Raw genomic sequence first — 27,977 nt, 5'->3', positions numbered from 1 at the left:
CACGCGAATTCGTGGTGTGGGCGGCGATGCCACCGAGCACGTGGATCCAGTTCTCGCTGTTCTTCACCGAGGTGATGCCATCGAGGGGGTCGCTGGAGCTGTGGTTGCAGCACGCTGGGTGCAACACCCCAGCAACGGGGGCGGAGGTTGAGGTCATCTCCCCTGGCAAGGTCTTCATGACCCATGGATGGGGTGAGGTCGCCCACGTCTGCCGCACGGAGGGCGCCCTCGCCATCCACTTCGAGTACGACGGCGCCTCCACGATGTTCTTCAAGGTCTTCGACGAGGAAGGCCGCCGCTTGGAGTGCTGTCCTAAAGGGGGCGCCAGGACGTTGCGGCGGTAGGCGCTCAGCCCGCCCTCGGACCTGCTGACAGCTCCTCCAGCAATAGTGGTGACTCCTGGTGGTCCAGCGACTCTCCCGAGCATGACAAGACTCCGGAGACAAGCGACGACAACTACGTGCATGCAAGATCCCATCGTGCCCAGAGCGCTACCGTGGCACCCGACCACCGCCGCCGCTGATCTGGATGAGGTTGGTGCCGGCCTCCCATGGCCCACTATTGATGATGGTGTCGGCAGCGTTGGCGCGTGTAGATAGGGCTCCTAGAACTTCCTTCTTTTGTTCCCTGTGAGGCATCAAGATGGACCCCGTGGAGGGCGTGTAAAGGGTCTGTAATGCCTTTTGTTGATATCGTCCTTATTATGAAGATTTAGGAATGCATGTCCTACTTCGGCTCGGTCTCCCCTTTCCAACTTCACGGTAGCTTGGTGCTCTACGCCGACAGGTCCCGGTCCCTAGGCAGGCTGCAGCCGTCGCTGGTATGCCAGGTCGCGATGTCGTGGTCAAGGCCAGGAGGTGAGCGGCCCGAGGTCCAGTTAGAGCTCCTGAGGCGCGATGCTCAAGAGGTCCCCTTTAGCGTGCAAGCAGCTACCTAAAGGTGGGAAAGGGAGGTGACGTCACTGCAGCAAGGCTGCAAGAGGTGGGAATCTTATGCCGTAGCGCTCGGCAGACCCGGGTGCAAAACTTATCTTGGCAGTCCAGAGTTGATTCCTTGTGCAGCACCAGGCTTGCGCGTCGATGGCCATAACGTAGCCAGGTTAGGCCCGTGCGAGTCTCCCCCTCTTTCCCACGCTCTTCCGTGTGCTCTACATCCTTGGGTCCCGACCCTCGAGCGAGCTCAGGCGCCGCTGGTATGCCAGGTCGCGATGCCGTGGTCAAGGCCAGGGGTGACGGCTGGAGAGCCAGTAAGAGCTCCTGAGTCGCGATGCTCAGGAACCCCCCTTTAATGCACAAGCGAATCGCATGGGAAAAGAGGGAGCCCGCGGTACCGCCTGCTGTCGCCCTCGGGAGGTTCCTGCAGGTTAGCGCGAAGAAGGGTACAAATCGCAACCACGATTTCTGGTCTGCCACTGGTCGTTCCGCAAGAAGATGAAGGCACTGAGGGTCTGGTGAGGTGACGTGTGCGGGCGTGCCGTGAGCCAGAGCTCGACCGCTCCGATTTGTCAACATTGCAGGGGCAGACCCGAGCACAAGCGTCGTGCCAACATGGGTAGCCCCCATTGCAGGATGAGCGAGGGGCCGATGGGCGACGCAGGCGGCCGCGGCGAGTGACAATCAAGCAAGGGATGACTATAAATAAATCATGCATGGTAACCAGCTAGCTTAGATAGATGCGAGAACGATACATGCCACTGGGACGGACCCGAGCGGCCTGGGGATGATGCAGCCCGAGGGGCGCCCCCAGTAGGGTAAGCTAAAGATGCAAGAGGATACATGCCGCAGGGACAGGCCATGCGACCTGGGAATAATGCAGCCTGAGGGGCGCTCCCAGCTTAATAAGCTTTGGAAAGTGTCACCTGGTTTCGTTGCCGAAGGAGTGTTGGGGTAGCTGAAGGCGCACGCTGAAGAAGTCGCTCCTCACGAGCCGCCAAGACCCTGAGCCTCGGGAGGCTCTGGGGGCTCAGGTGGCTCCTTGAGGACCGTCTCCATCTCCGCCAGGACCGCGTGATGCCTGGCCTCCTGGGTTGCCAGGATGCTTTGTAGGTTGTGCTGGAAGGCGGCTGCCATGCTCGGCAGGCCAAACGGCATGCAAACATAGCTGTGAGGTGGACCCTCGCACCGGCCAGCACGCGAAGGCCAGAAGCGCTCCTGAGATGCGGCCCTGTTGAGCCCTGGGATGTCGATGCAGACACGCAGCTCACCACCCTCACCTAGATGGGGAGCTGCACCAGGTGGGCGGCGGTCGTCGCGCATGGCCCTTGCTTCTTGAAGCTCCTGGGTGGCCTTGACGATGAACTCCTGAGCGTCGGGCTCTCCTCGCCTGGTGCCCTCCTGAGGGAAACGTGCCACGAAGAACACCTCCATGTGGTGCCCGAGCGCCTCCCTCGTGATGTTGGCCAGGTCTGAGGCCCTCCAGAAGAGAGCCCCCGAGCCTTGCCCGAGGAGGGCGCCAGGCGCGCCTTCCTATGCGAGGGAGGGAGGTGCCCCAGGTGCGGGCGCTGATCCTAAGGCGGTGCCGCTAGAGACACCGCCCCTCTAAGGCCCTATGTGGAGTAGCTGCTTCTTCTTCTTGGGGACGGCCTCAGGAGGATACTGCGTGCCCTCGCTATTAGGGTCTTCGATTGTTGCGGCTTGGAAGGCGCGCTCGAGGAAGCACACCACATCTCTTTCTTCGTAGGGGACTGTCATGATTCCGCCGCTTCCTGGCATCCTGAGGACGTTGTAGCCATGGTGGGTCACTGCCATGAACTTGGCTAATGTTGGGTACCCGAGGATGGCATTGTACGGCAGACGGATGTGGGCGACGTCGAAGTCGACGAGCTCGGTGTGGTAGTTGTCGCGCTGGCCGAAGGTGACAGGGAGACGAACTTGCCCTATCGGGGTGGTGCAACCATCGGTCACTCCTGAGAAGGGCTTAGTAGGCTGCAGTTGATCATAGGGTACTTGAAGGCTGTCGAACGTCTCGACGGACAGGATATTGAGCCCCGCGCCGCCGTCGATGAGGGTCTTGGTGACTTGGACATTGTTGATGACGGGTGAACAGAGCATCGGAAGGACGCCGGCGGTCGCCGCGCATTTGAGCTGGTCCGCCGAGCTGAAGGTGATGGCGTACTTGGACCACCTGAGCGGACGCGTGGCCTCGAGCCTGGGGAGGGCTGCATTCACCTCGCGAGAGAGCTGCTTGAAGATGCGCTGGGAAGCCAGGGCCTGAGCACTGCCCAAGATGCAAGCAACGACGCGTGGCTCCTAGAAGCCCCCAACCCCCTCGTCCTGATGGTGGTCATCGTTCCTTCTTGGTGGTGGCGGCAGCAGAGGGAGGCCAGGATTGCCCCGAGGACGGTCCTCGCGAGGCTGGTCGCGCCAGGCGCCCTCACGAGGCTGCTCCTGCCAGTGGTCCTCACGAGGTCGGTCGCGCCACTCCTGACGGGGGTCGCGGTCATCCAGCATCCTCCACCTCGTCCTCCTCCTCGGCCATAGCCCTGGTCGTTGCGCTCGGGGCGTCGACCAAAGCGTACATCTCGGATGGCCCTGAGCTCTTGACAATCATTGGTGTTGTGGCTTTCTACATTGTGGAAGGCGCAGAACGGATGACTGCTCTTGGATGACTCGGGGTGGTCCCGGCCGCGCTTCGTGTCCGGCTCCACCGCGAGTACGACTACTCCCTTGCGCTTCACGTCCTTGACCTTGGCTTTCTTCTCTTCTGGGTCAGCAACAGGGAGCTCGAGGAGGGAGAGGCGCCCCTCCTAAGCTCTTGCACACTTGGTTTCTATGTTGAACAACTCCAGAGTCGTGCATAGCTCCTCGTGGATGGCGAGCTCCTCCTTCATCTTTACGTCGCGAACGCCATCGGAAAACGCTGAGATGATGGCCTCGTCTGTCACCTTGGGGATCTTGAGGCGAACGTTGTTGAAGCGCTGGATGTACTTCTGTAGGGTCTCTCCTGGTTGTTGCTTGATACGGCGCAGGTCACCCGCGGTCGGAGGGCGGTCGCGAGTGCCCTGGAAGTTGGCGATGAAGCGGTTGCACATCTCACCCCAGGAGGAGATTGATCCCGCGGGCAGGTTCAGGAGCCACGAGCAGGCGCCATCCTTGAGAGCCATGGGAAACCAGTTCGCCATGACCTTTTCGTCGTCGTTGGCTGCCTCGATGCTCAGTATGTAGAGTTGCAGGAACTCCGCGGGGTCGGGGTGCCATCGTAGCGCGAAGGTAGATCCGGCTTGAACTTGCCTGGCCAAACGACGGTGCGCAGCTCGGGAGTGAAGGCACAGCAGCCTGCTGTGACCACCGGGGCCCTCTGCAGAGGCGGAGCCTGCCCTTGATGTCCGCGCACCGCCGCCGCAGGCGGCACGCGGTCTTGCCGTGGTGGCGTCGAGAGCACTGGAGCGTTTTCTTGCGGCCGAGGGACCTCCTGACAGCTTCCTTCTTCGTGCGTGGGCACACGACATGGCGGATCACACCGCGGGACCGCGTGTCTTGGGGCGAGGACACTGTCTTGACACGGAGGAGGCGGTGGCGCTCCATGAGCCGCGCGTCTCGGCGCAAGGGCGCCATCTTGATGCTGAGGCGCTCCGTGAGCTACGTCACCCGCGGCTGGGGGTGGGCGAGGCAGTGAGAGGGATGGTGCAGGAGAGCCCCCAGCGGCGCTAACGAGCTCGGCGATGCGGTCTAATCAGTCCTCATAGAGGTCATCGACCGGGCGGTAGCGCGGGAGCTCGCGTGCCATGAGCAGCGCGGCCTGCGCGTCCGTGGGCGCGCGACAAGCGTGAGACGATGAGCCGGCCGGAGTCAGCGACGTGGTGGCGGTGCGGCCATCCCGCTGCACGGAGGGGTGCAGTGATGATGCTTACTGCTCGTTTGCTGCCGGGCCGGTAGCGGCGTTGGCAACAGGAGATGGAGAACGATGGGGAGGCTCGCCGACAGGGGCCGTCTGAGCGACACGGGCGGCGAGGGCGGCCCGGCACTCGGCGCGGGCTCGACGCGCGTCTGCCATGGATGCGGTGGAGCGGTGGAATGTGGATCAACGGAAGGAAAGCTTCAGCGCACCCCTACCTTGTGCGTCAAATGTTGGATTTCAGGTTCCGGCAAAACCCTTGAGGTTCGAACTCTGGGGTGCGCACGAAGATCTCTCCCCCTAGCTCACGCTCTCACCACGATCTCAAAGCTCGGCACGTCGAACTCGCAGAACAAGGGACACAGGGTTTATACTAGTTCGGGCCACCGATGTGGTGTAATACCCTACTCCAGTGTGGTGTGGTGGATTGCCTCTTGGGCTGAGGATGAACAAATACAAGGGAAGAATAGCCTCCTGAGGAGAGGTGTCCTCGAGCTCGGTAAGCTTGTGTGGTCGAGGATGGAATGGGTCCAGTTCCAGATCCGATGCCTACCTACGATGGTGGCTAGTCCTATTTATAGAGGCCCTGGTCCTCTTCCCAAATGTAGGCAGGAAGGGATCCCACAACGGCCAAATTTAAAAGGAGACAACTAGTACAAGTTATCCTGACAACAGGTGGTCTTTGTCTGCCAAAGGCTCTGGTGGTGACGCCGTCCTGGGCTCCACGATGACCTCCGTCCTGCTGGTCTTGGTCTTGTTGCATCGATATGGAAACCTTTGTCTGATGCCTCGGGACTCCTCGCCTGCGCTTGCCTCCTTAGCATCAAAGAGGAAACCAGGACACTGCGCGCTGGCACCCGCCTGGCCTTGATTGTCATGGCTTACGTCACAGGGACCTCGCGAGCTACCCCTCGCCTTGATCTCTCCGCCCCTCGTGAGCCATCTTGGTGAGGCCGCCCCTGAGGAGGTCTTGCGTCGTCCGCCTCGCGAGGGTCTTGAGTGTTCGCTGATGCAGATGGGTCATACAGGGCCGCTGGTGGAGCCACGCCGCGAGCCGCAGGTAGGCAAGTCTGGGGACCCCCGTTCCCTGGACGCCAACAAGATACTATTCATGTCCACCATCGACTGCCTCCATGGGCTACTGTTCATCCACCGTCGACCTCCTCCAGCCTCCACCTGTGACTGTTCATCCACGAGCTCCTGTTCATCGAGCCTCCACCGCGTGCTCCTCCACCGGCTATTGTTCAACCAACCCTCTCCACGGGTTCCTGTTCAACCACCCCTCCATGGGCTACTATTGATCCAGCCCTCCACCGGCTACTGTTCAACCAGTCTTCCACGGGGTCCTGTTCATCCAGCCCGCCATGGGGTCATGTTCATCCACCCCCAACCGGCTCGATGGGGGTCCTGTTCATCCAACGGCAACACCATGGGGTCCTGTTCATCCACCCCCATCGGGAACTGTTCATCCAAACCCCCCAACAACGCTCACTGTTCATCAAGAGGCAGCATCGATCGGCTTCAGTTAGCAGCAGTAGCGAAGGAATCACTCGGGTTCAGTTAACAACAAGGGATCGATCGATCGCTCGGGTTCAGTAACGCGTAGCCTGCAGTGCAATCGCTCGGGTTCAGTTAGAGCCCAACGCCTCTCTCAGGTTTAGTTAGAGCGCAATGCCTCTCGCACACGCGTGCACGTACGAGAGAAACGCGCATCGCTCGGCCCCCGACCACCCACCATAACCGGGGACCCCCCCCCCCCCGATATTTTCCTCGCCCTCACTTCTACCACGGTTTTTTCCGTCATGGACGACCCAAAGAATGTCATGCAGCTGCGTCTCCGGCCCGCCCAGGACGAAAAGCCCATTTTGTCACGATTTTTTGCCATAGAAGTAGGACCCCACCACATCTATGATGATACCAGGTTTTGTCACAATTATCATCATAGAAGTATCATAAGCATGACAGAAAAAAATTTCGTTCGGCCCAAAATGTCACGGATGTGTCTTTTTTGTAGTGATGGTAACTACAAACTCTGCAGCCTTCTCTTTTTATTGCCCATAATGAGTTGTTAGACAACTGTGTCTGGATCTTTTTCATTCGCAGTGGTTCCCGAAGCAGTTTACTCAAGATTACCTCGCAAAGTACATGATTGGTGGACACGCAATGAAGGTTAAAATATTTCATCCAGACTACAATGAGCATCGAGAAGTCCTTATGAAGACAGTGAAGGATGGATAGGTAGCCATAACAAGGGGTTGGCCTAGAGTCGTGCGTGCATTATGCATGGAGGAGGGCACAATATGGGCATTCCACTTCACCTTCTCCAGCAACCAGAATGTCTTTCGCCTCTCTCTTTACAATCTTCAGTACAACTGTGGTTCATCATTCTTTACTTGGTGCTTTTGTAGTTCTTCGGTGTATATACTTGTGCCTCGAATTATGCATTCGTGGTTGAACCTATATTTGTAATAAACATGTTTAGATATGAAATAAGTGATTGCCTACTTTCAAATTCAAAATCTGTGATTTTTAAATTATGGATTAAATTAGGGATTATAGTGCACACGATTTGCGAAAGCGAAACGTCTGCGATAGACGTGGAGATCAGACATGTTTCTCGGATCCACTACATGTGCAATCAATCTCTACTGCACACACGATCAGCCAAGAAAAAACATTTGCGATTAACAACAGCATCGCACGCAGTTACTTTTTATTAAATGTTTGCGGAAGTCACCTTATCACACACGCTTGGCAATTATGGACTGTTTATGATGTTGAGCGCTTCGCAAATGTTTGGTCTTAGAAGAATGCGTGCGATAGGTCTTCATCCAACGCGGGTACGACGGATGAATCGTGTGGGATGTATTCAAGCTTGGCATACAATTCTATAGGGACAACTGCATGCGCTCTTACATCGAATCGCATACAGTCGAGGAAAAGTAAATGTGTGTGATTGTCTGCTTATCATACACGTTCTATAATTGTGAACTGTTTGTGATGGGCCGCGCATCGTAAACATAGCACCACACAATACCGACCGCGATGGCAATGCAAGCACAAACGAGTTGCAAGGATGAAGCGTTTGGAATATTCGAGATATCATAAACAGTTTTATAGGGACAACTGTATCCATCAAGGCTCCCTATCCCCGATGGTTTCTGGGTCGTGTGGGAAGGACCCCCCTATCGCACACACTCACTTGGCGACGGTTCAAAATTCCATCGCGAAAAGGGGTTAAAAACCGTTTGTATAGCACCTCATTGTACTAGTGTAGCATGAGAAGTTTTATGATGATATATTGATGTTACGATAATGACTATGATGCTCTCATGTTTGTATTTTGTTTTTATCGACACCTCTATCTCTAAACATGTGGTCATGATTACCGATACCGGATTTTGCTTGAGGACAAGCGAGGTCTAACCTTGGGGGAGTTGATACGTCCATTTTGCATCATGTTTTCTTATCAGTATTTATTGCATTTATGGACTATTATTTCACTTTATGATACCATTCTTATGTCTTTTCTCTCTTATTTTGCAAGATTCACATGAAGAGGGAGATTGCTGACAGCTGGAATTCTAGACTGGTAAGGGCAATATTGGAGACACCTATTGTGCACAACTCCAAATGACCTGAAAATTGACAGAGATTTATTTTGGAATATATATATATATAATACTAGAGAAAGAAATATCAAAAGGGACCAACTAGGCAGCGACAAGCCTAGGGGGCATGCCCCCCAAGCTTGTGGTGCCCCTGGCAGGCCTTTGGGGCCCATCTTCTCCTATATGGTGTCATTTGACCTAGAAAAAAAATCAGAAGAAGGGTTTCAGGATGAAGCACCGCCGTCTCGAGGCGGAACCTGGGCAGGAGCACTTTTGCTCTCCGGCGGAGCGATTCCACCGAAAAAACTTCCATTCGGGAGGGGGAAATCAAAGCCATTGTCATCACCAACGATCCTCTCATTGTGGGAGGACCAATCTTCGTCAACATCTTCACTAGCACCATCTCATCTCAAACCCTAGTTCATCTCTTGTATTCAATCTTTGTCTCAAAACCTCAGATTGGTACCTGTGAGTTGCTAGTAGTGCTGATTACATCTTGTAGTTGATGCTAGTTGGTTTATTTGGTGGAAGATTAAATGCTCAGATCCTTAATGATATTCAATACCCCTCCGATCTTGAACATTAATATGATTTGTGCGTAGTTACTTTTATTCTTGAGGACATGGCAGAAGTCCAGTTATAAGTAATCATGTGAATTTGGTATTTGTTCGATATTTTGATGATATGTATGTTGTGATTCCCTTAGTGGTGTTATGTGAACATCAACTACATGACACTTCACCATATTTGGGCCTAAGGGAATGCATTGTGGAGTAGTAGTTATATGATGTGTTGCTAGAGTGACAGAAGCTTAAACCCTAGTTTATGCGCTATCCTGTAAGGGGCTGATTTGGATCCATATATTTCATGCTATGGTTAGATTTATCTTAATTCTTCCTTCGTAGTTGCGGATGCTTGCGAGAGGGGTTAATCATAAGTAGGAGGTTAGTTCAAGTAAGAACAACACCTAAGCATCAGTCCACCCACATATCAGATTATCAAAGTAACAAACGTGAATCAAACAAACATGATGAAAGTGACTAGATGAATTCCCATGTGTCCTCAAGAACACTTTACTTGCTATATGAGAAAGTTCTGGCCTGTCCTTTGCTATAAAAAGGATTGGGCTACCTTGCTGCACCTTTATTACTATTGCTACCTGTTGCTCGTTACAAATTACCTTGCTATCAAACTATCTGTTACCGACAATTTTAGTGCTTGCAGAAAATACCTTGCTGAAAACCGCTTGTCATTTCCTTCTGCTCCTCGTTGGGTTCGACACTCTTACTTATCGAAAGGACTATGATTGACCCCCTATACTTGTGGGCCATCAATACTTCGGTGGTTCCTATGACTCAGGAGAGAATAAAATGAAGCTACCAAAAGACTACGTCTTCGCGCTCCATTGTCTTCAAGCGAAAATCTTCGTGTACCATTATCTTCAATGTCTCCATACATTTTTAGGGGTCATCTTTGATGGGTAAACTGAATCCATAGGGACTTATACCTGTGTTCTCCTATGAATCTCACAAACACATTAGTCCCACAACCAAGTTTGTCGTCAATACTCCCAAATCAACAAGGGGTGGCACTAGATGCACTTACATATAGTGGCTGGGGGCGGGGGTCTAGGGTTACAAGTTAGTCGATTACACACAAAAGGGAACGTGTTGTAAACAACCTCTAATGTCTTGGAGTATACGTCAAGTCTTCAGGAGCCTTCCTTTCACACGCCATGGGCCCCTTGACGTAGCCCACTGGTGAACCGATATGGAGGTCCATGACCCAGTCCATCTGGCCGGGAGACAACGTGGTGAGTGACCCACAATCCGGAACACCGTTAGTAGCCCCTGAACCAGTCTTCAAATCATAGACGCTCCTCGGATCTTTCGAGTTGTTCTTCATTCTTTGGTCTTCAGTCTCGAAAATTGGTTCAATGAATCCTTATGTATCCGATGTTTGGTTCGTATTCGAGATGTTTCAGGTCCACCTCGGTTTACGGCAAGCTCTTCGTTACTTCCTTGTTGCTCCGAATGTCGGAAATCTTTTCGCACAACACCCCCTTAGTTGTGAAGTATTCCCATGTTTGGTAGGGTAATGATGGTTGGGGCTGAGGCCGACATCGCTGCCCCATCCCGTCCATCAACCTACATGGCTGCAAAGACGTCTCTGCCGCGCCGGTCAGTGCTAAGTGCAAACGTGGGTCAGGACTCACCATCGCCCATCCCATCAAAAAGGCGACCGTGCGTTTCTACAAATACAAATTTTAACTATTGCCAACTCAATTCTCGCGCATGACGCACATGAAAAAAGCAGATTTAATGCACCATGGCTCGGCTATGCCACCGTCGCTTCACAAATCTCCCTCGCATATAAAGGATACGAGGGTCACAAGCGAAGAGTTACACGTCATTCCTTGTCGTGATCTTCTTCCTCGTGCTCTGCCTCTTCGCCCCAACCTCCGCCGTGCTCCCATGCGCTTTCCTGCTTCCACTAATTGCCGACGGTCTCCCACAGAAAAGATCCAGGGGTGTGGGTTATGCCCCTGCCTCGTCCTCATGTGGGACCATCACTGTTGAGGGAGAGTGGAATCACTACACAATGTCTCAAGGCCAACTGGACTGTCTCTCTAATGCCAGGCATCTACCCCATCGGAGCTCGCGTATGCACGTCCGGGGCCGGTCATCGTTGACCAGGATACCTTCCAAGAACCCACCCCAACCCCTAGAAGAAGGAGCGGGTATGCTTTTGTCCCCTTTTCTTATTAGAGGTTTGGGATCTCCAATTCACCCCTTCTTGCGGGGGACTCTTGCATTTTTACTGCCTCCAATTGCGTCATTTATCCCCAATTCAATCCTTTACATAGTGTGTTTCATCACCCTATATGAGGCCTTCCTCGGATGCTCGCCGCACTTCGGCTTGTGGCATACATACTTTCGTTTTCAATCGGGTTCGAGGGACGACATATTGTCAGATTGCGGGGGTTCCATCTGTCGGTTTCCCGGATCAAGGTACCATGACGGTTTCCCGAGGAAACCACCAATGATGGAGCACATGCACTCTACCAAACAACTGTACATGGGTTGAAAAAGGAATATATGAGATGATGCACACCACCAAACACACCATGAGAAATACTTCCTCCGCCTGCCTTATTAGCTCTCTTATTTTGGGCAAAACTTTGACCATAAATTTAATTAATAAACTAAGAAATATATATCACAAAAAAATACTGCAAGGAACTTGTTTCGAGGTATCTTTTTGTAGCATGTACTTTATATTATGTTTGTTGTATGGATGATCAGAATTTGATTCCAAACATAAGGGGTCTACCAGACTAAGGCATAGCCTAGTGGTGGGAAGGGGCTGATGCCTTCCCACCCACCCAGGTTCAAGGCACGGTACTTGCAATTTGGGTTTGTTGCACCAATTGTACTGTAGGGGATTTCTTTATAGTCTTTCTATCAAAATAAATAAATAAAGGGTCTACTAAACCCGGAGGAAGTAAGCACTTAGAGCCTCTTCAACAAGTTTAAAAGAAACTTCTTCTAAAAATACTTTTACGAGGTGTCTATATAATTCAGGGGAGGTTTACGTGAGGTGCTTTAGCAAGTCCTGTAAAAACTTTTTTTGAAAGTGTTCTTTTAGCAGTGGCGCGACGATGGCGAACAATGGGTGACAACGGCAAGCGGGTGGGTGGGCGACGTGACGATGATGGTCGTCGTCGTCGCCTGTGATGGCAGACTCCGCCGGCGGCGCACTGATGTGGCATTTCTACATAAAGGGGCCATCCTTCCCACGATGAGAGGGGAAGTTGAGCTGATTATACGGGTCACTACAAAATTTATAGCGTTTAACGAAACTGGTTAGACATTTTTTTGGGCCCAACTTTCACCCGTATGCCGCTTCCCTGCTGCTCATTTCCGTATACCGCTCCCATCTCACGCGACCCCCTTAAACCCCAGAAGCCTCCATCCGCGGCGCCCCCAACGAAAACCCTAGCCCGCCATGGCCCTCGCGCTCCGCCTCCGTCGGGCCCTCGCCGCCGCCTCCACCTCCGCGTCCCTCCTCCGTCCGACCGCCTCCGCCGCGGCATCCCCCCATCGGCCCCCCCTCCTCGCCCCCTTCGTCGCGCCGCTGCCGCTCCCGCGCCTGTTCCTACCCGGGGGCGCCGCCGGCTTCCGGTCGACGGCGGCGGCAGCGGCACGGGGTAACTACGGCGGTGGGGCGGACGACGCCAAAATCGACCCCGACGAGATCCTCTTCGAGGGGTGCGACTACAACCACTGGCTCATCACAATGGAGTTCCCCGACCCCAAGCCCTCCCGCGAGGAGATGATCGAGACCTACCTGCAGACCCTCGCCAAGGTCGTCGGAAGGTATAACGAAGTCCCCCTTATTTCGTTTCTTGTCAGAAATCTGTGAATCGGTCAGGAAATGGACCTGTCTTCATGTCGAATTAGTCTTATTTCGTTTCTCGTTAGAAATGTGTGAATCGGTCAGGAATCGGACTCATCTCGTGTCGAAGTAGTCTCAGAGGATGAGTCTGATTGCTTTCCTTTCTTGTGTCTTGTGTATGGTTGGAGTGATTGAAGGCTGCGTGTGTGTGGTATTCATTTGGTTCGGATATATGGCGTGCTGTTAGTTTGATTGTCGTTCCATATTAATATTTTTATTAACAAAGGTTTACGATAATAATCTGTAGTTGCAATTGCTGGAATCATTGAGCTGCTTGTTGCTTTTTCAGGTGAGTGGGTGATAGCTTTGAGGGCGGGTGTCATGTTTATTTTGGTGGCTATGGATCTGAATTATGTCAACAGAATTTGATTCTTGCGATAATGTGCCTTGTTCTACTTATGGCGACTAATAACGTTTTAAAATTTTATATGCTCGATAGCTCCAGTGATTTAGTCATGAATGATGCAATTTTTTTGTGTGTCATCAACATTTTTTGACTTGAATAAACAAGAATTATGGAACGGAGGGGGTAGTTTGATACACCTATGTCAAGTAACATTGTTCTGTTTGGAGCATTTTTGTATGTGTGGTGATTTGAAGTATTCAAGATATTCTAAATTCACTGCTATTTATCATTTCCTGAGTGTAAAGACATGCATTTTCCATAATCCAACCATACATTTAATCCTGCCTTTTCTAGTTAGGGCTCTCCACTAAACTAGACGTGGGCCACTAGGCAGAAATATCAGAAGTAGCACCTCGAGATTGACCTGAAAACTAATATCGTTTGCGCTGTCAGCTTTGTTGCTTTCTTCTGTATGAAATTAGAATAGTAATTAACTGGTTATAAAGGGAAATATAGAATAATTTGATTTTGGAGAATGGCAATGGTAATTTTTCATAACGTTTTGGTAATATATAACTTAAGTCATTATGGGGTCTACATCTAGTATTTTGAATGTACTTTTCAGTTCAAAGATCCCATTATCTGTTATAGTTTCTGCAGTATGTTCTTATTCATCGAATTTGATGCTCACTGCTAGCTATGGACAGGGGTGCGTGGAAGCTTGCTATCCATGTGCCAGAGCCATGAGTTGGTTGCGAGATCTTATGGGTTTCACCTCTAGCCTACCCCAACTTGTTTGGGACTAAAGGCTTTGTTGTTGTTGTTGTTAGCGAATGGTCTGTTTCTACACCAATGAATACTGCTAGCGAATGGTTCCCTATATTTGATGGTTCTGTTTCCGCTCTTAAAAGGTTAAGTCGTTGCTCTTGCCTAGAATTTGTGAAGCTGTTGCTTATCAAATTGATGGCTCTGAAATTATCTAGTGAAGGCATGCCCTTATTTATGATGCTAATGTTTCTTCCGACTGATGTGTAAGCAATGTAATATCATTTGCAACATTTAGCTGAGCTCTTAGCTTCTTGTAGTTATGAGGAGGCTAAGAAGAGGATGTATGCTCTTAGTACAACAACATATGTTGGTTTTCAAGCTGTAATGACTGAGGAAATGTCAGAAAAGTTTCGCGGTGAGATGATGTGATATATAGACTTATATTCTGTTTGAAATGTTTGTTATTCTATAAATTTAAGTACCTTCTTTTTTTGCATTTTGATCAGGATTGCCTGGAGTTGTTTTTATCTTGCCTGATTCATATTTATACCCAGAGACAAAGGAGTATGGAGGTTTGTTGTATTCTTGTTCATCAATTACTGTTTAGTAACTTCCTATGCCCCCAATCTAATCTGTATGTGTGAATTGGTTTCATCAGGAGACAAATATGAGAATGGTGTCATAACTCCAAGACCACCACCTGTTCAGTATAGCAAACCGTCAAGGAATGATAGAAACCGCAACTATCGTGGGAATTACGAAAACAGTCCTCCACCGCAAGGTAATTACCAGAACAGTCCTCCACCTCACGGAAATTACCAGAACAGGTCGCCACCACAAGGAAACTTCCAAGGGTCCCGCCCACAGCAAGAAGTAAGAGGCTACGCTCCACAGCAGAATTACACACAAGCTGGACAAGATGGTAGAGGTTATGGGAGGAATGATTCCGCCGACCGTCCAGGTTACAATGCACCTGGTGGGTACCAAGGGCGTGTAAATGAAGCCGGTCAAGGTTTCCAAGATCCACAAGAGCGCAGGAGTTTCTCGCAAGGACAGGAAGGAGATCTCAGGCCTGGTGGCCCTTCAGCACCTGGAAATTATGGTCAACCGCCTGCACCTGGAAATTACGGTCAACCGCCTGCACCTGGAAATTATGGTCAACCGTCTGCACCTGGATCCTATGGGAAGCCATTTGGACCTCCAGCTTATGGGCAACCGTCTGGATCGAGATATGCTGGAGGTAACCAAGGGGGTCCTGGTTATGGTGGAGACAACAGACAGGGTGCAGCGCCTGCATATGGAGGAGATAACTTACAAGGGGTTTCCGATCAGTATCCTAGCCCAGGTGAAGGACAACAAGGGAACTGGCAGGTATAAAAGCATTTGTCATATGATTTTTACTGGCACTATGGACAAGTATCGGATTAAAGTTGATCAATGTTGATATCTTTTGTCCATAAAGCTTAAATCGCATAATTATGGTGCGACCTAGTACTTCGATCAAACCTATGAATATTACTTTTATCACGCCTGTAGTGCTTGCCCACTGAGAGGTTGAAGTTTGTATGTTGACTGTTAGATTTCAGTTTCCACATGTCTCCTAAGTGGATTAAATTTTTGTTCTTAAATGCTCACCCACATCTGTTTGGTAAACCATTAGAGCAATGAACCTCCTAAGTTGTTAAATATAAGTGCAAGCATATATTATCATTATTCAATCATTTATAAGGAAATCCTGACGCATACATCAAACCCAAGCTATGACAATCTTATTCTGTTCCAATTTCTCCGCACACTCATTTGGCAGCAGCGGTCCCTGAGGAATATGCCTATGAAAAATTGTATCTGTAGTCTTGCTATAATACTGTTAATCTGTGGCTAATCACTGATGCCTCTTCATTTTGGTGTCGTGCAGGGTAGGCAGTAAGGATCTGATGAGAAGTAGCTTCACGAAGAACAAGGCATTAGTTGCTCTACTTGAAATGTAGAAATTTCCACCTGTAAAATAAACAACCGAACTACTTTATTGCCTCCTGTTGCCTGCATTGACATCGTAGACTTATAAATCGATGTGCGTTACTATTTCTTGTAGCCATATATTTGACTTTTTGAAAGGTTTGTGAAGTCTGGAGCGGTCTGTGCTTTTGATGGATGTTTCATGCTTTAGTTGTCGTCGAACTTGTGATGTAGTCCTGCAACTTATGATATAAGCAGTAGAATTATTGCATTTGATGGCCCGTACAAGTGCACTATACACGTACAAGTTGATGCCTGAAATTGCAGCCTCAAGCAATATTCCTTAATCATTTGCTGCGGTGATCTGACCATTTCACCTGTGTTGGGAAATGATCGTTGGTATCATGCAGTAAGCATATACTGCCTGTGATTGTTACTCTTGACTCTTGGATGCTCATTGACATTCGCTAGACTTACTTTTCGAGAGGTACCGTTTAGATGCTTTGATCGATCTTGACATTGGGCATCTCAATCCCTGAGGATGAGATTTCAAAAGAATTTTGTGGGTCAACTTTCAGGATCTATAGAATAAAATCTACTTTTCAATGGAATAATATTGCGATATGGACATAATGGGGAAGTGCAGTAAAATATATGTTCTTTTTATAAATATACCTATGAACACACATATGCACACCCTATCCATATGACTACACCTAAGAGATCGAACCCTACCAAGAGACCAAACATACGAAGTTTGAGATTGTCAAAGTCACCACAAATACCTTGTAGCCGACGAAAATGTCATTTCCCATTGAACAAACATTGCATAACAAATCTTGGAAAATGCAAATTAACCATCTGAACTCATCCCCTCCAGGCTCTGCTGGTCAGTCTGTGGAATCACCTTCCCTGTATCTGCTACCCTGGCGGCGGCAAGGGAAATCCTGGTTCCTTGGCTTCATTTACTCTCTCTGTTCTATAATATAAAAGCGTTTATATTATGGGCTGATGACATCGCTTCATTTTTGAGTTGGTTTTTCGAGCTCTGAGCCTCTTCGAGTTCGTCGTGGAAGATGACTAGCTTGACGTCGCTTCTATGTAGATTCCTGTCGTTTCCTTGTAGTAGCAAGGTTAATGTTCCTCATCGTACATAAGCGATAGCGAGATCTGGTGCCAGGCGCTTCTGATCAATTAAAGGGTTCGACATGCGACTGCGGCTCAAGGACATTGGTCCTTAGGGGCATGTTCATGAAGACTGCCTGACTGCCATCGATAAGGTCAGGCCAACTCCAATAGGAGAGCATCGGCAGAGGTGCGTCGGCGGCTCGTTTTGACGACGATAGTGGTCGTTTGGTGGTAGACACCTCAATGTATTTTTTTTTATGTTTGGTATATGTTTTGTTCCTCTGGTGAACTTTTATAATGGACGGTGCACATACATCACTCGGTTAAAAATAAAAACCTCATGTAGAGTTCCGATAATCCAAAATCCTCACTCAAATAAATACAATTGATTTTCACTCGGCTACAAATACAATTTGGACTGATCCCAATTGTGCGACTCAGCTTAAATGTGGCAAGCCGCAAGCAACACCTGCCCTGACCTCCTCCCATGTCCACACTATAAATGCCAGCTTGTCTGAGCCAGCAGGGACGCATGCCACACAGACCCCCAAGGAGACCCACCATCAAACATACATACATGAGAGAAGGAATTGCATATCAAGTGTGAAGAAAAAGAAGAAGAAGAAGAGGTGAAGCCTTGCATGGAGATGGAGAGCCTCCCTTCATCTGATAGCCAAGAATGACTTGCCTATGCAATGCCTCTGCTAACTGATCCATCTCACCATCGGCTGGGAAGCCCCTGTGATGGATGCAGTTTGTGTGGTTGCATGGGTGGGTCTTCTTGGCTAACCAGAGGGGCTCTCATCCACCATGCCAGGCCATCCCTCTTCAAGAAACAAAAATGAAAAATCTCTCTGAAGCCACTGGATTCGATCTCCTTTGCAGGTCGAGTTCAATTCGGCAATGCGATAATCGTCTACGCGTCCCGATCTCACCTTCTGAATCCTTCTTTCTTTAGGTGAGAATCAAATGCTGTTTCTTCAGGTGGGCAACTCTTGGATTCAGAATTCAGTCACCATTGTGTGGTTATTGGGGAGACTCCCTTTGGTAAGTTACCAAAGCAAGATGTGTTCAAAAAAAAAAGTTACCAAGCAAGATTAGTACCAGGCTTTGCTGTGTCCAAGCCCCAGGTAGATGGGGACAATTTCCCTGCTTATTATTTCTGATGTTCTGCTGCCACCAGGTGCATGCAGGGTTTGCCAGGTATAGTAGTACGTGCGACAGCCGTCACCGGATCCAAGAATTGGACAAGCTTCTTTCTGCCAGACCGAACGGACACGAGGAGTTTGTGCGGCGCCACACGTGTGACATGAAGTACAGCACACACACGGACGTGGCCCCGTCCCGACGTGTGCCCTCGCCGTGAGCACGTTGCACAGAGGGAGGGTTTCGTCTCCATCTGTCCAAGTGTCATGTTCCACGCTGCGAATTAAGATTTGTTTACGGGCGACGTAGAAACAAAGCTGAAAAATGCAAACAAGAATCCGGATCTTTCTAGGGCGTGTTTTTTTTTTACGGATAGGGCGTGTTTGGTTTCCCATACGGAGGTCGATAGACTGGCTGCATATAGAGAAAAAAATTCGCTAACGGTGTTTGGTTATTTGGCTCGCATCAATTCCGTGTATTGCACAATGTTTAAAGCACTCTAGGATCATGCTGAGGAGAAATTCCCACATTATCGGTTTTCATTCATGCAAACTCGCACGGATCACGAGGTGAGAAAAATTCTCTTCTTTTCCGTGTCAGACCATATACTCCTCTCACAGCGTATATGGGAAGCCGCCGCTACTAAATGTGTGAGCCTGTATGCTGCAAAACCCCACCAACCACCATACAGGTAACCAATCAACATGTATACGTCGTTTTTTGCAATATTTTTCTTCAACTAGGCCCTGCTTAGCCTGTATCGTTTTCCTCATACAGCCTCATCATATGGTTGCAGGCAACCAAACACGTCCCTAGTGTACAAAATTCTAGCCAGCAGGGATCGCTTGCCTTTGCCGCGCCACTTTATTGTCCATAGGGTATTTTTTCTGGATGAGGGCATTTCTAAAGCTGGACCGCAAATATGTTCCGGCATTCGTCCGCGGACAAGGGGTCAGCCCGCGGACACTGATGCGGGAGCAGAACATCCAAAGCTGCTTGCATACATTTCATCAACTGTTTGAACTAACCATATGAAATTCATGCAAAGACGACATATTTCATCAAGTTCGGATATAATTTACATAACGGATGATTTTTTGATTGTTTTACTAAAAACTATAAATACCAGACGACTATCTCGTACGCGTGGCCGCTTTGTCCTGCCGCACCACCATCGTCGTCTGTGTCCTCGTCGTCCCTTCAGTGACGCAATGTTGCTTGAGGCCGCGACAGCCTTGTCCGGTGGCTGCCTGCCGCTCGCGTAGGAGCGGCTCCGCCTCCTATTGCATGGTGCGGAGAGCCGCCTTGGCCACTGTCGGCGGAGCCCTGGCGGCGGCGTTGCCCCTGCCGGCGTTGGCGGAGCAATCGCTAAGCGATCACTCCTTGCCGCCCTCCCGTTCGGTCAAATCGCGGGCATCAATGCCGACCGTTGCATGCTGTGGGCCGATATGAATGCGGAGTGGCAAGCGGCGCCGACGTCCGATGGAAAGCACGGGAGAGGCGGGTAGGATTTTTTATGGGGCAAGGCGGTCAGACGCGGGCGTGGCAGCGGTCCGGACGCCCGCAACCCCCGTAGTTTGTCTCCGGTTTGCGGGAAAAAACACGTCCGGATCGCTGGACGGACCGACAGGACCAACATTGGGTGGTACAACACATCCGGATGCGCGGTTCGAACGTATGCGGGTGGTTTGAGGGTCGGCGTTGGAGATGCCTTAATCTTATGTTTTGGACCGCAGCCGGCGAACATTCTCTAGGAGGGGTTGGTATTTACGAACATTTGAGGTGATAAGTTTAGACTGTGTACTGCAATAAGTTTGGCCCGACTCCACTGAGGGAGGGGGTGATGGCGATGGAGCGCCTTTGTCTCGCTTCAGTGCTTGTAGTCGTCGTTAGGTGGTCTACGGATATGGATGTAATTTTTATTATTTTTATGTTCTTTGTACTGCGATGCTATGATGAATATATCGGTAATTTTCTCGCAAAAAAGAAGTATGAGGTTGGCAGTTTCTTCATAAACGCATGCCATTTGCTGTAAAAAAGGCAGGATTTACCCTCTCTTCCCAACTAAATTTGCAAAAAAAAAGAGCATTCCCTTGCCATTCCCTCCCAGCTGACGTTTGTCAGATGTAACATTATCGTATGCTTCTAAGTTTTTCTAAACGCAACACCTTCTCTTGAAATATTTTTAATAAGCAAGTAACCAAATACTCCCATGATTCCATGATGTAGTGCATATATCAAAAATTCAAACCTCACAAATTTTGATCAAATTTATGGAGAAAAATATTTACATCTAGAATGCCAAATACATATCATTAGTTCATCACAAGACGTAGTTTCATATTATATATATATATATATATATATATATATATATATGGTATTGTGTATATAAATAGTTTTATGTATAAAATGATCAAAGTTTGACTTCTAAGAAAATCTATATGCACAGTGATTCTATATTTCTGAAGACCAATACATGCCACACATAAGGAGTATCTATATAAGGATCATCCACCAAAAAATCGTCAACGTTTCCAATATAGTTGGTTCAAGCAGTTTGATTGGCTCGAGTTTCCACCTTACACAATGCACATAAGCCAATTAGGAAGTGCGGCTCAGATACGTTTACTGTCTTGGGCTTTGATAGGTGGAAGAAAGTGAATAATGGAAAAGAGTGTGCTTTTTTAACTCATATGGGCAAAGATGTCGATTCAGCCCATAACTTCTCAGTTCGCTATTATAAGAAATTTAAAATCAACATGACTCGTATCAATAAGGTGTTTGTGAAAGCATCCACAAAAATGATTGCAGAGGCTTAGGCTCAAAGTTACAATTGATTCCATTCGGTAAACAATTTTTTTTCATCTTCTTGTTAGAAGGGAGAGAGAGGTTGATGGAATAGTTTTTTGTATTGCTTAAGCCTTGTGGGCATATATATATATGAGTACATGATCTACGTGGAGTACAAGGCAAGCTAGAATATTTTCTAGTCTAACCTATGTTTCTTAATACAATCACGTTACTCAACATCCCCCTGCAGTCACAACGGTAGCAACACAGACGGTGAGAATGAAGAAGAATCCGAAGGCAAGCCGACGGACACCCCCCACAGTCGTAACGGTCGACGCATCACGGAGTCGTGGCTGGAGTGGAAACCAACGAGGTTGCTCAAGCAGGCGGTAGCCCTTTGTGCCGTTTGTCGATGTAGCCGAGAGGGTGGGTGGTGGAGCCGTGGTCGAGGTAGCCGTGCGAAGAATGCCGTGGTCGATGTCGAGTCAGGGTAGCCGGTGTCGAGGAAGTCGCCGTGGAGTCGCGGGCGCAAGGGGGCGCCGAGTTAGCATGGGCGCAGTGGTGCCGAAGTAGTGGTGCACCGGGGAGAAGATGTTGTTGATGATGCGTCGCAGCGGGTTTGCCAAGCTCAGGGACACATCGTGGACGAAGACACGCACCGGTGTTGCCAGCACCGGGAATGCGTAGATGGACGAATACGAAGTTGACGAAGCGCCGACCAGGCTTGCCAGGCCCGGGGACACGTCGTGGATGAAGCCACGCATCGGTGTTGCCAGCACCGGGCATGCGAAGACTGGGACCTGCACGAGCTGTACGCCATGTCGAAGAAGTCAGAGAGGCCAGCAGAGAAGGACTCGACGACGGTTGCGGCGCCAATCAGCGTGAGGCCAATGTCGCCCGCTGTTGATGGAGTAGATGAAGCGGTCAGGGTAGATGACGGCGACACTGGCGACGGGCTGGTGCTGGACAAAGACGAAGGGGGTGGACGGGCGGATGCGGCAGCTACGGGGGTAGCGGCGGCGGCAGCCGAAGAAGAGCAGCGGCGGCGGCCTGACGGCAGCGGCGGCCAGGTTAGAAGCGCAGCGGCGATGCTCGAAGTAGGCGAAGAACCCTCACAGTGTGACGAAGACCAGCACGGACGGTGGCGTTCCCACGCCAAGGAACACGGCGCGGCATACCACGGGAGGTCGACGCACGGTGATGGTGGAGCTAACCGCGGGCCACGGCGCTACGGCCCGAAGGGGCGACGCAGCAGCGGCAGGCGGGTCGGGGCGACGGCGGGGACCGCGCGTCGCGACGCTGCGGCCCGAAGGGGCGACGCAACGGCGGCGCGCGAGTCGGTGCAACCGCGGGGACGACCTCGGGGTGGCGGTGGGGACCGCATATCGCGGCACTACGGCTTGAAGGGGCGACGCAGCGGCGACACACAAGTCGATGCAGCCGCGAGAAGAACCACGGGGCGGCGGCACTGCAGCCCGACGGGGAGACACAGCGGCAGCCCGATGCTCGATCGATGGAGAGGCCCGCTGAACTCGGGGATGATCTTCACGGACCCGCGGAGGCGCGCATAGCCGACGGGCCAGGTCGGTCGCGCGGCGTAGATAAGGCGGATCGCGGCGGCGAGCGGGTGATCAAGCCGATCGCACGCGAGGTCGGGAACGCCGCTCGGTGGAGGCGTGGTGGCGGCGGAGTCCGAGATGAAGCCGACGACAACGGACGCCGTGGGACGTCGCGAACGAGCTTATCAACACCGGCACCCGGGCTGTCAAAGCAGCGCCGGCGCCCGGGCAGCGAGGCCCGAGCGACCAACGGAGTAGCAGCGTCCGAGTTGAGGCAGCCGACAAGCCTGACGTAGCCGTCCCGACGCAGCCGAGAACGAGGTCGGCGAGGTAGCCGTTGGGCCGCTGTGCAGACGCGGCGGAGGCGGGTGCCGTGGATCGATGGACGGGCCGACGCGCGAGTGACGGCCATGATTGGCCGTCGCATGGCGCGAGCCCGCCAGATCGGGGCGATGCATGTGTCCTGGTCGGAGCAGGGCGGTGACAGCCGGCGCAGGGCAACGGGCGGACCGACGCGCGAACGGCGACCGGCCCGGACGGGCTGCCACGGCGCGCGTGGCCGCCGGGTCGGAGGAGAGGCCGACTAGTCACGCCGGGGTCGGAGTAGAGACGCACAGGGGTCGACGGCGGCGGCGGGCAACGCAAACCAATCAAGATTAGATAGAAAAACCAAAAAGAAAAATGTCGATCAAAACGACCGGCGAGAGAGCCAAAAAACCTGGAGCAAGGCTCGAGAAAAGATTCTCTAGGGCAGCCGGCCAACACGGCCGGCGGACGAACCCTAGGTACCGGCGGCGCGGCCCCTGTCGGCGGTCATGGAGGCCGACCGCCCCGGGGGCGGCGCGCGGGTGCGGAAGCGGCGGCGGCTAGGGTTTAGGATCGACTTGCGATAGATACCATGTTAGAAGGGAGAGAGAGGATTGATGGAATAGTTTTTTGTATTGCTTGAGCCTCGTGGGCATATATATAGGAGTACATGATCTACTTGCAGTACAAAGCAAGCCAGAATATTTCCTAGTCTAACCTATATTTCCTAATACAATCACGTTACTCAACACTTCTGTCACAATAATTAAAATATTTGTTATGTTGTAGCATCTAACAAGAATTTTTCTGTGATATGATACAGGTGGTTATCATTTCAGGCTTGTCCTTTTAGAGGCCATGATGACTTTGCAAGATCCATTAACCAGGGTAATCCCCTTGAACTAGTTAAACTTTTGGCTTCTTATAACAAGGAGGTGAAAAATGTTTTTTTGTTGGCAAATGCTCCTGGAAAGTCAAACTAAACCTCTCATTCTGTTCAACAAGAAAATCTTAGTATACTTTCTGGGAAGGTGCAAAGAATAATTACAGAAGAAATTGTTGCTAGTAAATTTTGTATAATGGTTGACCAAGGCCGTGATCAATCCAAAAGGAGCAAGTGGCATTGGTCATCTCGTTGCCTAATACTGAAGGGTTCATACAGGAGCATTTCTTTGATGTCAATCATGTCAATGACACTCTTGCATTGACTCTCAAGGAGAAAATTTGCACCGTCCTAGCAGATAATAATTTAAATGTGCAAGGTACCAAAGGTCAGGCTATGGCGGGGCCATCATCATGCGAGGAGAGTGGGATGGATTGGAGACTTTACATTTTTAAGGAGTGTCCTTATGCATATTACATTTATTTTATGGCACAACAACTTCAATATTGGCTCTTGTTGCAGCATCACGGGAGGTACATGAAGTGCATTTTTTTTAACATGCTAATTTCATCATAAAATACCATTAGTGCATCACCTAAACACAATGATGAGTTACTAGCAAATTAAGCCACTGAGGTTGCATCTGAAATTGAGCTGGGGGAGTTTGATATGGGTAAAGAGGCAAACCGGATAGACCAGGAGACACTAGATGGAGTTCCCACTTCGAGTCAATTCAGAGCTTGGGAAGACGTTTGCTGCTACAGTTATAGTCCTACGAAATATAGCAACCAATCATTCGGTCACACAATATTTCCGTGGAGATGCTGGAGCCTGGAGGCGCCATAAGGATAATCGTCTCATTTGATTATGTATTCATTTTGCACCTTATGGAGAAGATTATGAAAATCACAGATGTCTTGTGCCAAACACTCTTGAACACTCAGGTGCTACTCGCTGATCTAAGAGAAGAAGGTTTGGAACCTCTTATAGAGGAGGTTAAGTCCTTTTGTATGAAGAACAAACTGGAAGGTCAGGGAAGCACTGAACAAGGGTTCATGGATCTCCAAAATAAAGATGACTACCAACTTCACTATGGCTCACATCCACCAATTTGTGGAGCTTCATATGCTCGTTTCAGATTTCCACCTAGAGGAGCATGCGGAGGACGGGACCTCTTGGAAGCACACTACGGATGGTCAATACTCAGCGGCATCTGCTTGCTCGGCACAATTCTTCGGAACCTTCTACTCTCCTATGGATCACACAGTGTGGAAAGCCTGGGCACCGCTCAAGGTGAAGTTCTTCGCGTGGCTTGCCATCCAGGATCAGATGGACTGCTGATCGCTTAGCACGCCGGGGATGGACGAATTGCCATCTTGGCCCCCTCTGCAAACGGGAGCCTGACTCTGGGCCACACCTCTTGTCAAGTGTCATTTCACCTTTCGCCTTTGGAATTTGGTCAACGGGCGGCTAAACCTCGACAACCTTGACACTTTGGTATGGCACCTTCAGGACTCCATTAAGTATTGGTGGGTGAGCCAATCGAGTTTGAGCACTCCCAACAGGAAAGCCATGGCATCCCTCATCATAGTCATTGGATAGACCATTTGGAATGAGAGTAATGCCCGCATTTTCCGCAACAAGAGCGTGCCACCCCCAATTCTGCTAAACAACATCAAGAGTGAAGCCCTCACCTAGGTCATCGCCAAGGCTAAGAAACTGGGTACTATAATGCCGGGAGAGTAACACCACTTTTTACTTACCGGCCTAGTGTAAAAACTTTATTCTTTCTTAATTAATATATGAGGTAAATCCTTTGCCTTGGTTTTTGGAAAAGTTGAGATCCCCAATATGAGTTGCAAGTATGTCCCTTTTGCTCTATGTAGTAGAATAATGTTAGTCACAATTGCTTTACTTTAACACATATATCGTATTGTAATTCGTAGGTATGTTGATGCGACCAAGTCTCAAAATAAACACGATAACATCACGGTGCTTCACTACTAGAAAGCAGATGAAAGATCGTGGATGTCGCCTATAGGGGGGGGTGAATAGGCGCTTTAAAATAATTATGGTTTAGGCTTGAACAAATGCGAAATAAACCTAGCGGTTAATTTGCCAAGCACAAAACCTAAAACAACTAGGCTCACCTATGTGCACCAACAACTTATGCTAAGAAAGATAAGCAACTATGTGATAGCAAGATATATGACAAGAAACAATATGGCTATCACAAAGTAAAGTGCATAAGTAAAGGGCTCGGGTAAGAGATAACCGAGGCACAAGGAGACGATGATGTATCCCGAAGTTCACACCCTTGCGGATGCTAATCTCCGTTTGGAGCGGTGTGGAGGCACAATGCTCCCCAAGAAGCCACTAGGGCCACCGTAATCTCCTCACGCTCTCGCACAATGCAAGATGCCGTCATTCCACTAAGGGACCCTTGAGGGCGGTCACCGAACCCGTACAAATGGCAACCCTTGGGGGCAGTCACCGAACCCGTACACTTTGGCAACCCTTGGGGGCGGTCACCGGTACCCGTCAAATTGCTCGGGGCGATCTCCACAACCTAATTGGAGACCCCGACTCTTGCCCGGAGCTTTGCACCACAATGATTGAGCTCCGAACACCAACAACCGTCTAGGGCGCCCAAGCACCCAAAAGGAACAAGCTCAAGGGTACCAAGCACCCAAGAGTAATAAGCTTCTCAACTTGTAACTTCCACGTATCACGTGGAGAACTCAAACCGATGCACCAAATGCAATGGCAAGGGCACACGGAGTGCCCAAGTCCTTCTCTCTCAAATCCCACCGAAACAACTAATTCTAGGGAGGAAAATGAGAGGAAGAACAAGAAAGAGAACACAAAGAACTCCAAAATCTAAATCCAAGGGGTTCCCCTCACATAGAGGAGAAAGTGATTGGTGGAAATGTGGATCTAGATCTCCTCTCTCTTTTCCCTCAAAAACTAGCAAGAATCCATGGAGGGATTGAGAGTTGGCAAGCTCAAAGAAGGTCAACAATGGGGGAAGAATATGAGCTCAAAGGATAAGGTTCATTGGGGAAGAAGACCCCCTTTTATAGGAGGGGGAAAATCCAACCGTTATGTGCTCAGCCCGCACACGAGCGGTACTACCGCTCCATGAGCGGTACTACCGCTCAGGCGGAAGAAACAGGGGAAAAGAGCAACAAAACATGAACCTTGGGGCGGTAGTACCGCAGGAGACAGCGGTACTACCGCTGGGTTAAGCGGTACTACCGCTCCCTTCGGCGGTACTGCCGCGCAGAGCGAAGGGTAAAGGGAAAGAGGGAACCGGGCGGTACTACCGCGGAGGAAGGGCGGTACTGCCGCTAAGGAGCGGTACTGCCGCACTACTGCCGCAGCGAGGTACCGCACAATCCGACACAGAAAAAGACCCCTCGAATCAACGCGGTAGGGACCTGGTAAGCCAGCGGTAGTACTGCTGCAGAGTCACCGCCGGTACTACCGCTGCGGAGCGGTACTGCCGCTTGTGACCCCTCAGCGGTACTACCGCTGGGGAGCGGTACTGCCGCTTGTGACCCCTCAGCGGTACTACCACTGGGTACCACGGTACTACCGCTAGGACCCTGACAAAACCACACTCAAGAAAACCAGAACTACCATAACTTCTGCATATGAGCTCCGAATTGAGCAAACTCAAGCTTGTTGGAAACAAGACGACGAGTAGCATCAAAACAGCAAAATGATAGAAGATGCAGTGGAGATATGCCTAACAAAAAGAGGAGTGAAACAACTGAGAAGAATCGGCAAAACCTCCAACATCGAAAACATCATAGAAGATGCATGCGAACTCCGTTTTCGATGAACTCAAGCTTGTCATCAAGATGACCATAAGCTCTAAGACTCATAAAGAGAACCAAACAAGAACCAAGAAAAATGATGCAAGGATGCAATGGTTTGAGCTCTCTACGAACGTTAGGATCAAGCTACTCATCGAGAGCCCCCCTTGATAGTACGGCAATCGATCCTATAACCCGGTCTCCCAACTACCATCATGAGACCGGTAAAATAGAAAACCTATCAAGGGCAAACCTTTGCCTTGCACATGGTCCACTTGAGTTAGATGATGACAAACTTGACTCCCTCAAGTTGGACCACCTTTCTTGATTGTGTTGACTCGATGAATACTAGTTGATTGCTCCCCATAC

The 27,977-nt window shown here is 50.3% G+C and overlaps 1 protein-coding gene and 1 pseudogene across 1 annotated transcript; one reads left to right on the top strand and one right to left on the bottom strand.

The window, feature by feature from the left end:
• Positions 1-491: 491 nt before the first annotated feature.
• On the bottom strand, positions 492-3,829 carry LOC147974995 (uncharacterized; annotated as a pseudogene).
• Positions 3,830-12,358: 8,529 nt separating this feature from the next.
• On the top strand, positions 12,359-16,168 carry LOC125550864 (uncharacterized). The gene is made up of 5 exons (XM_048713975.2): positions 12,359-12,823; positions 14,334-14,431; positions 14,523-14,588; positions 14,675-15,387; positions 15,932-16,168. Exons 1-5 carry the CDS (start codon positions 12,453-12,455, stop codon positions 15,941-15,943), a joined length of 1,260 nt encoding a protein of 419 aa, XP_048569932.1. The 5' UTR covers positions 12,359-12,452; the 3' UTR covers positions 15,944-16,168.
• Positions 16,169-27,977: the final 11,809 nt, after the last annotated feature.

This window comes from Triticum urartu, chromosome 4A (genome assembly GCF_056163025.1).
Source record: "Triticum urartu cultivar PI428250 chromosome 4A, HENAU_Tu73, whole genome shotgun sequence".
Classification (NCBI taxonomy): domain Eukaryota; kingdom Viridiplantae; phylum Streptophyta; class Magnoliopsida; order Poales; family Poaceae; genus Triticum; species Triticum urartu.
The sequence above is the reverse complement of the archived record's forward strand: the minus strand, read 5'-3'. Positions and strand labels throughout refer to the sequence as shown.

What these genes read in the sequence shown, in the direction of transcription:
- LOC125550864 (XM_048713975.2), top strand. Translation starts at nt 12,453, where the DNA reads ATGGCCCTCGCGCTCCGCCTCCGTCGGGCCCTCGCCGCCGCCTCCACC. An exon ending in CTCGCCAAGGTCGTCGGAAG is followed by an intron (nt 12,824 to 14,333) that starts GTATAACGAAGT and finishes AGCTTCTTGTAG; the next exon opens with TTATGAGGAGGCTAAGAAGA. An exon ending in AATGTCAGAAAAGTTTCGCG is followed by an intron (nt 14,432 to 14,522) that starts GTGAGATGATGT and finishes CATTTTGATCAG; the next exon opens with GATTGCCTGGAGTTGTTTTT.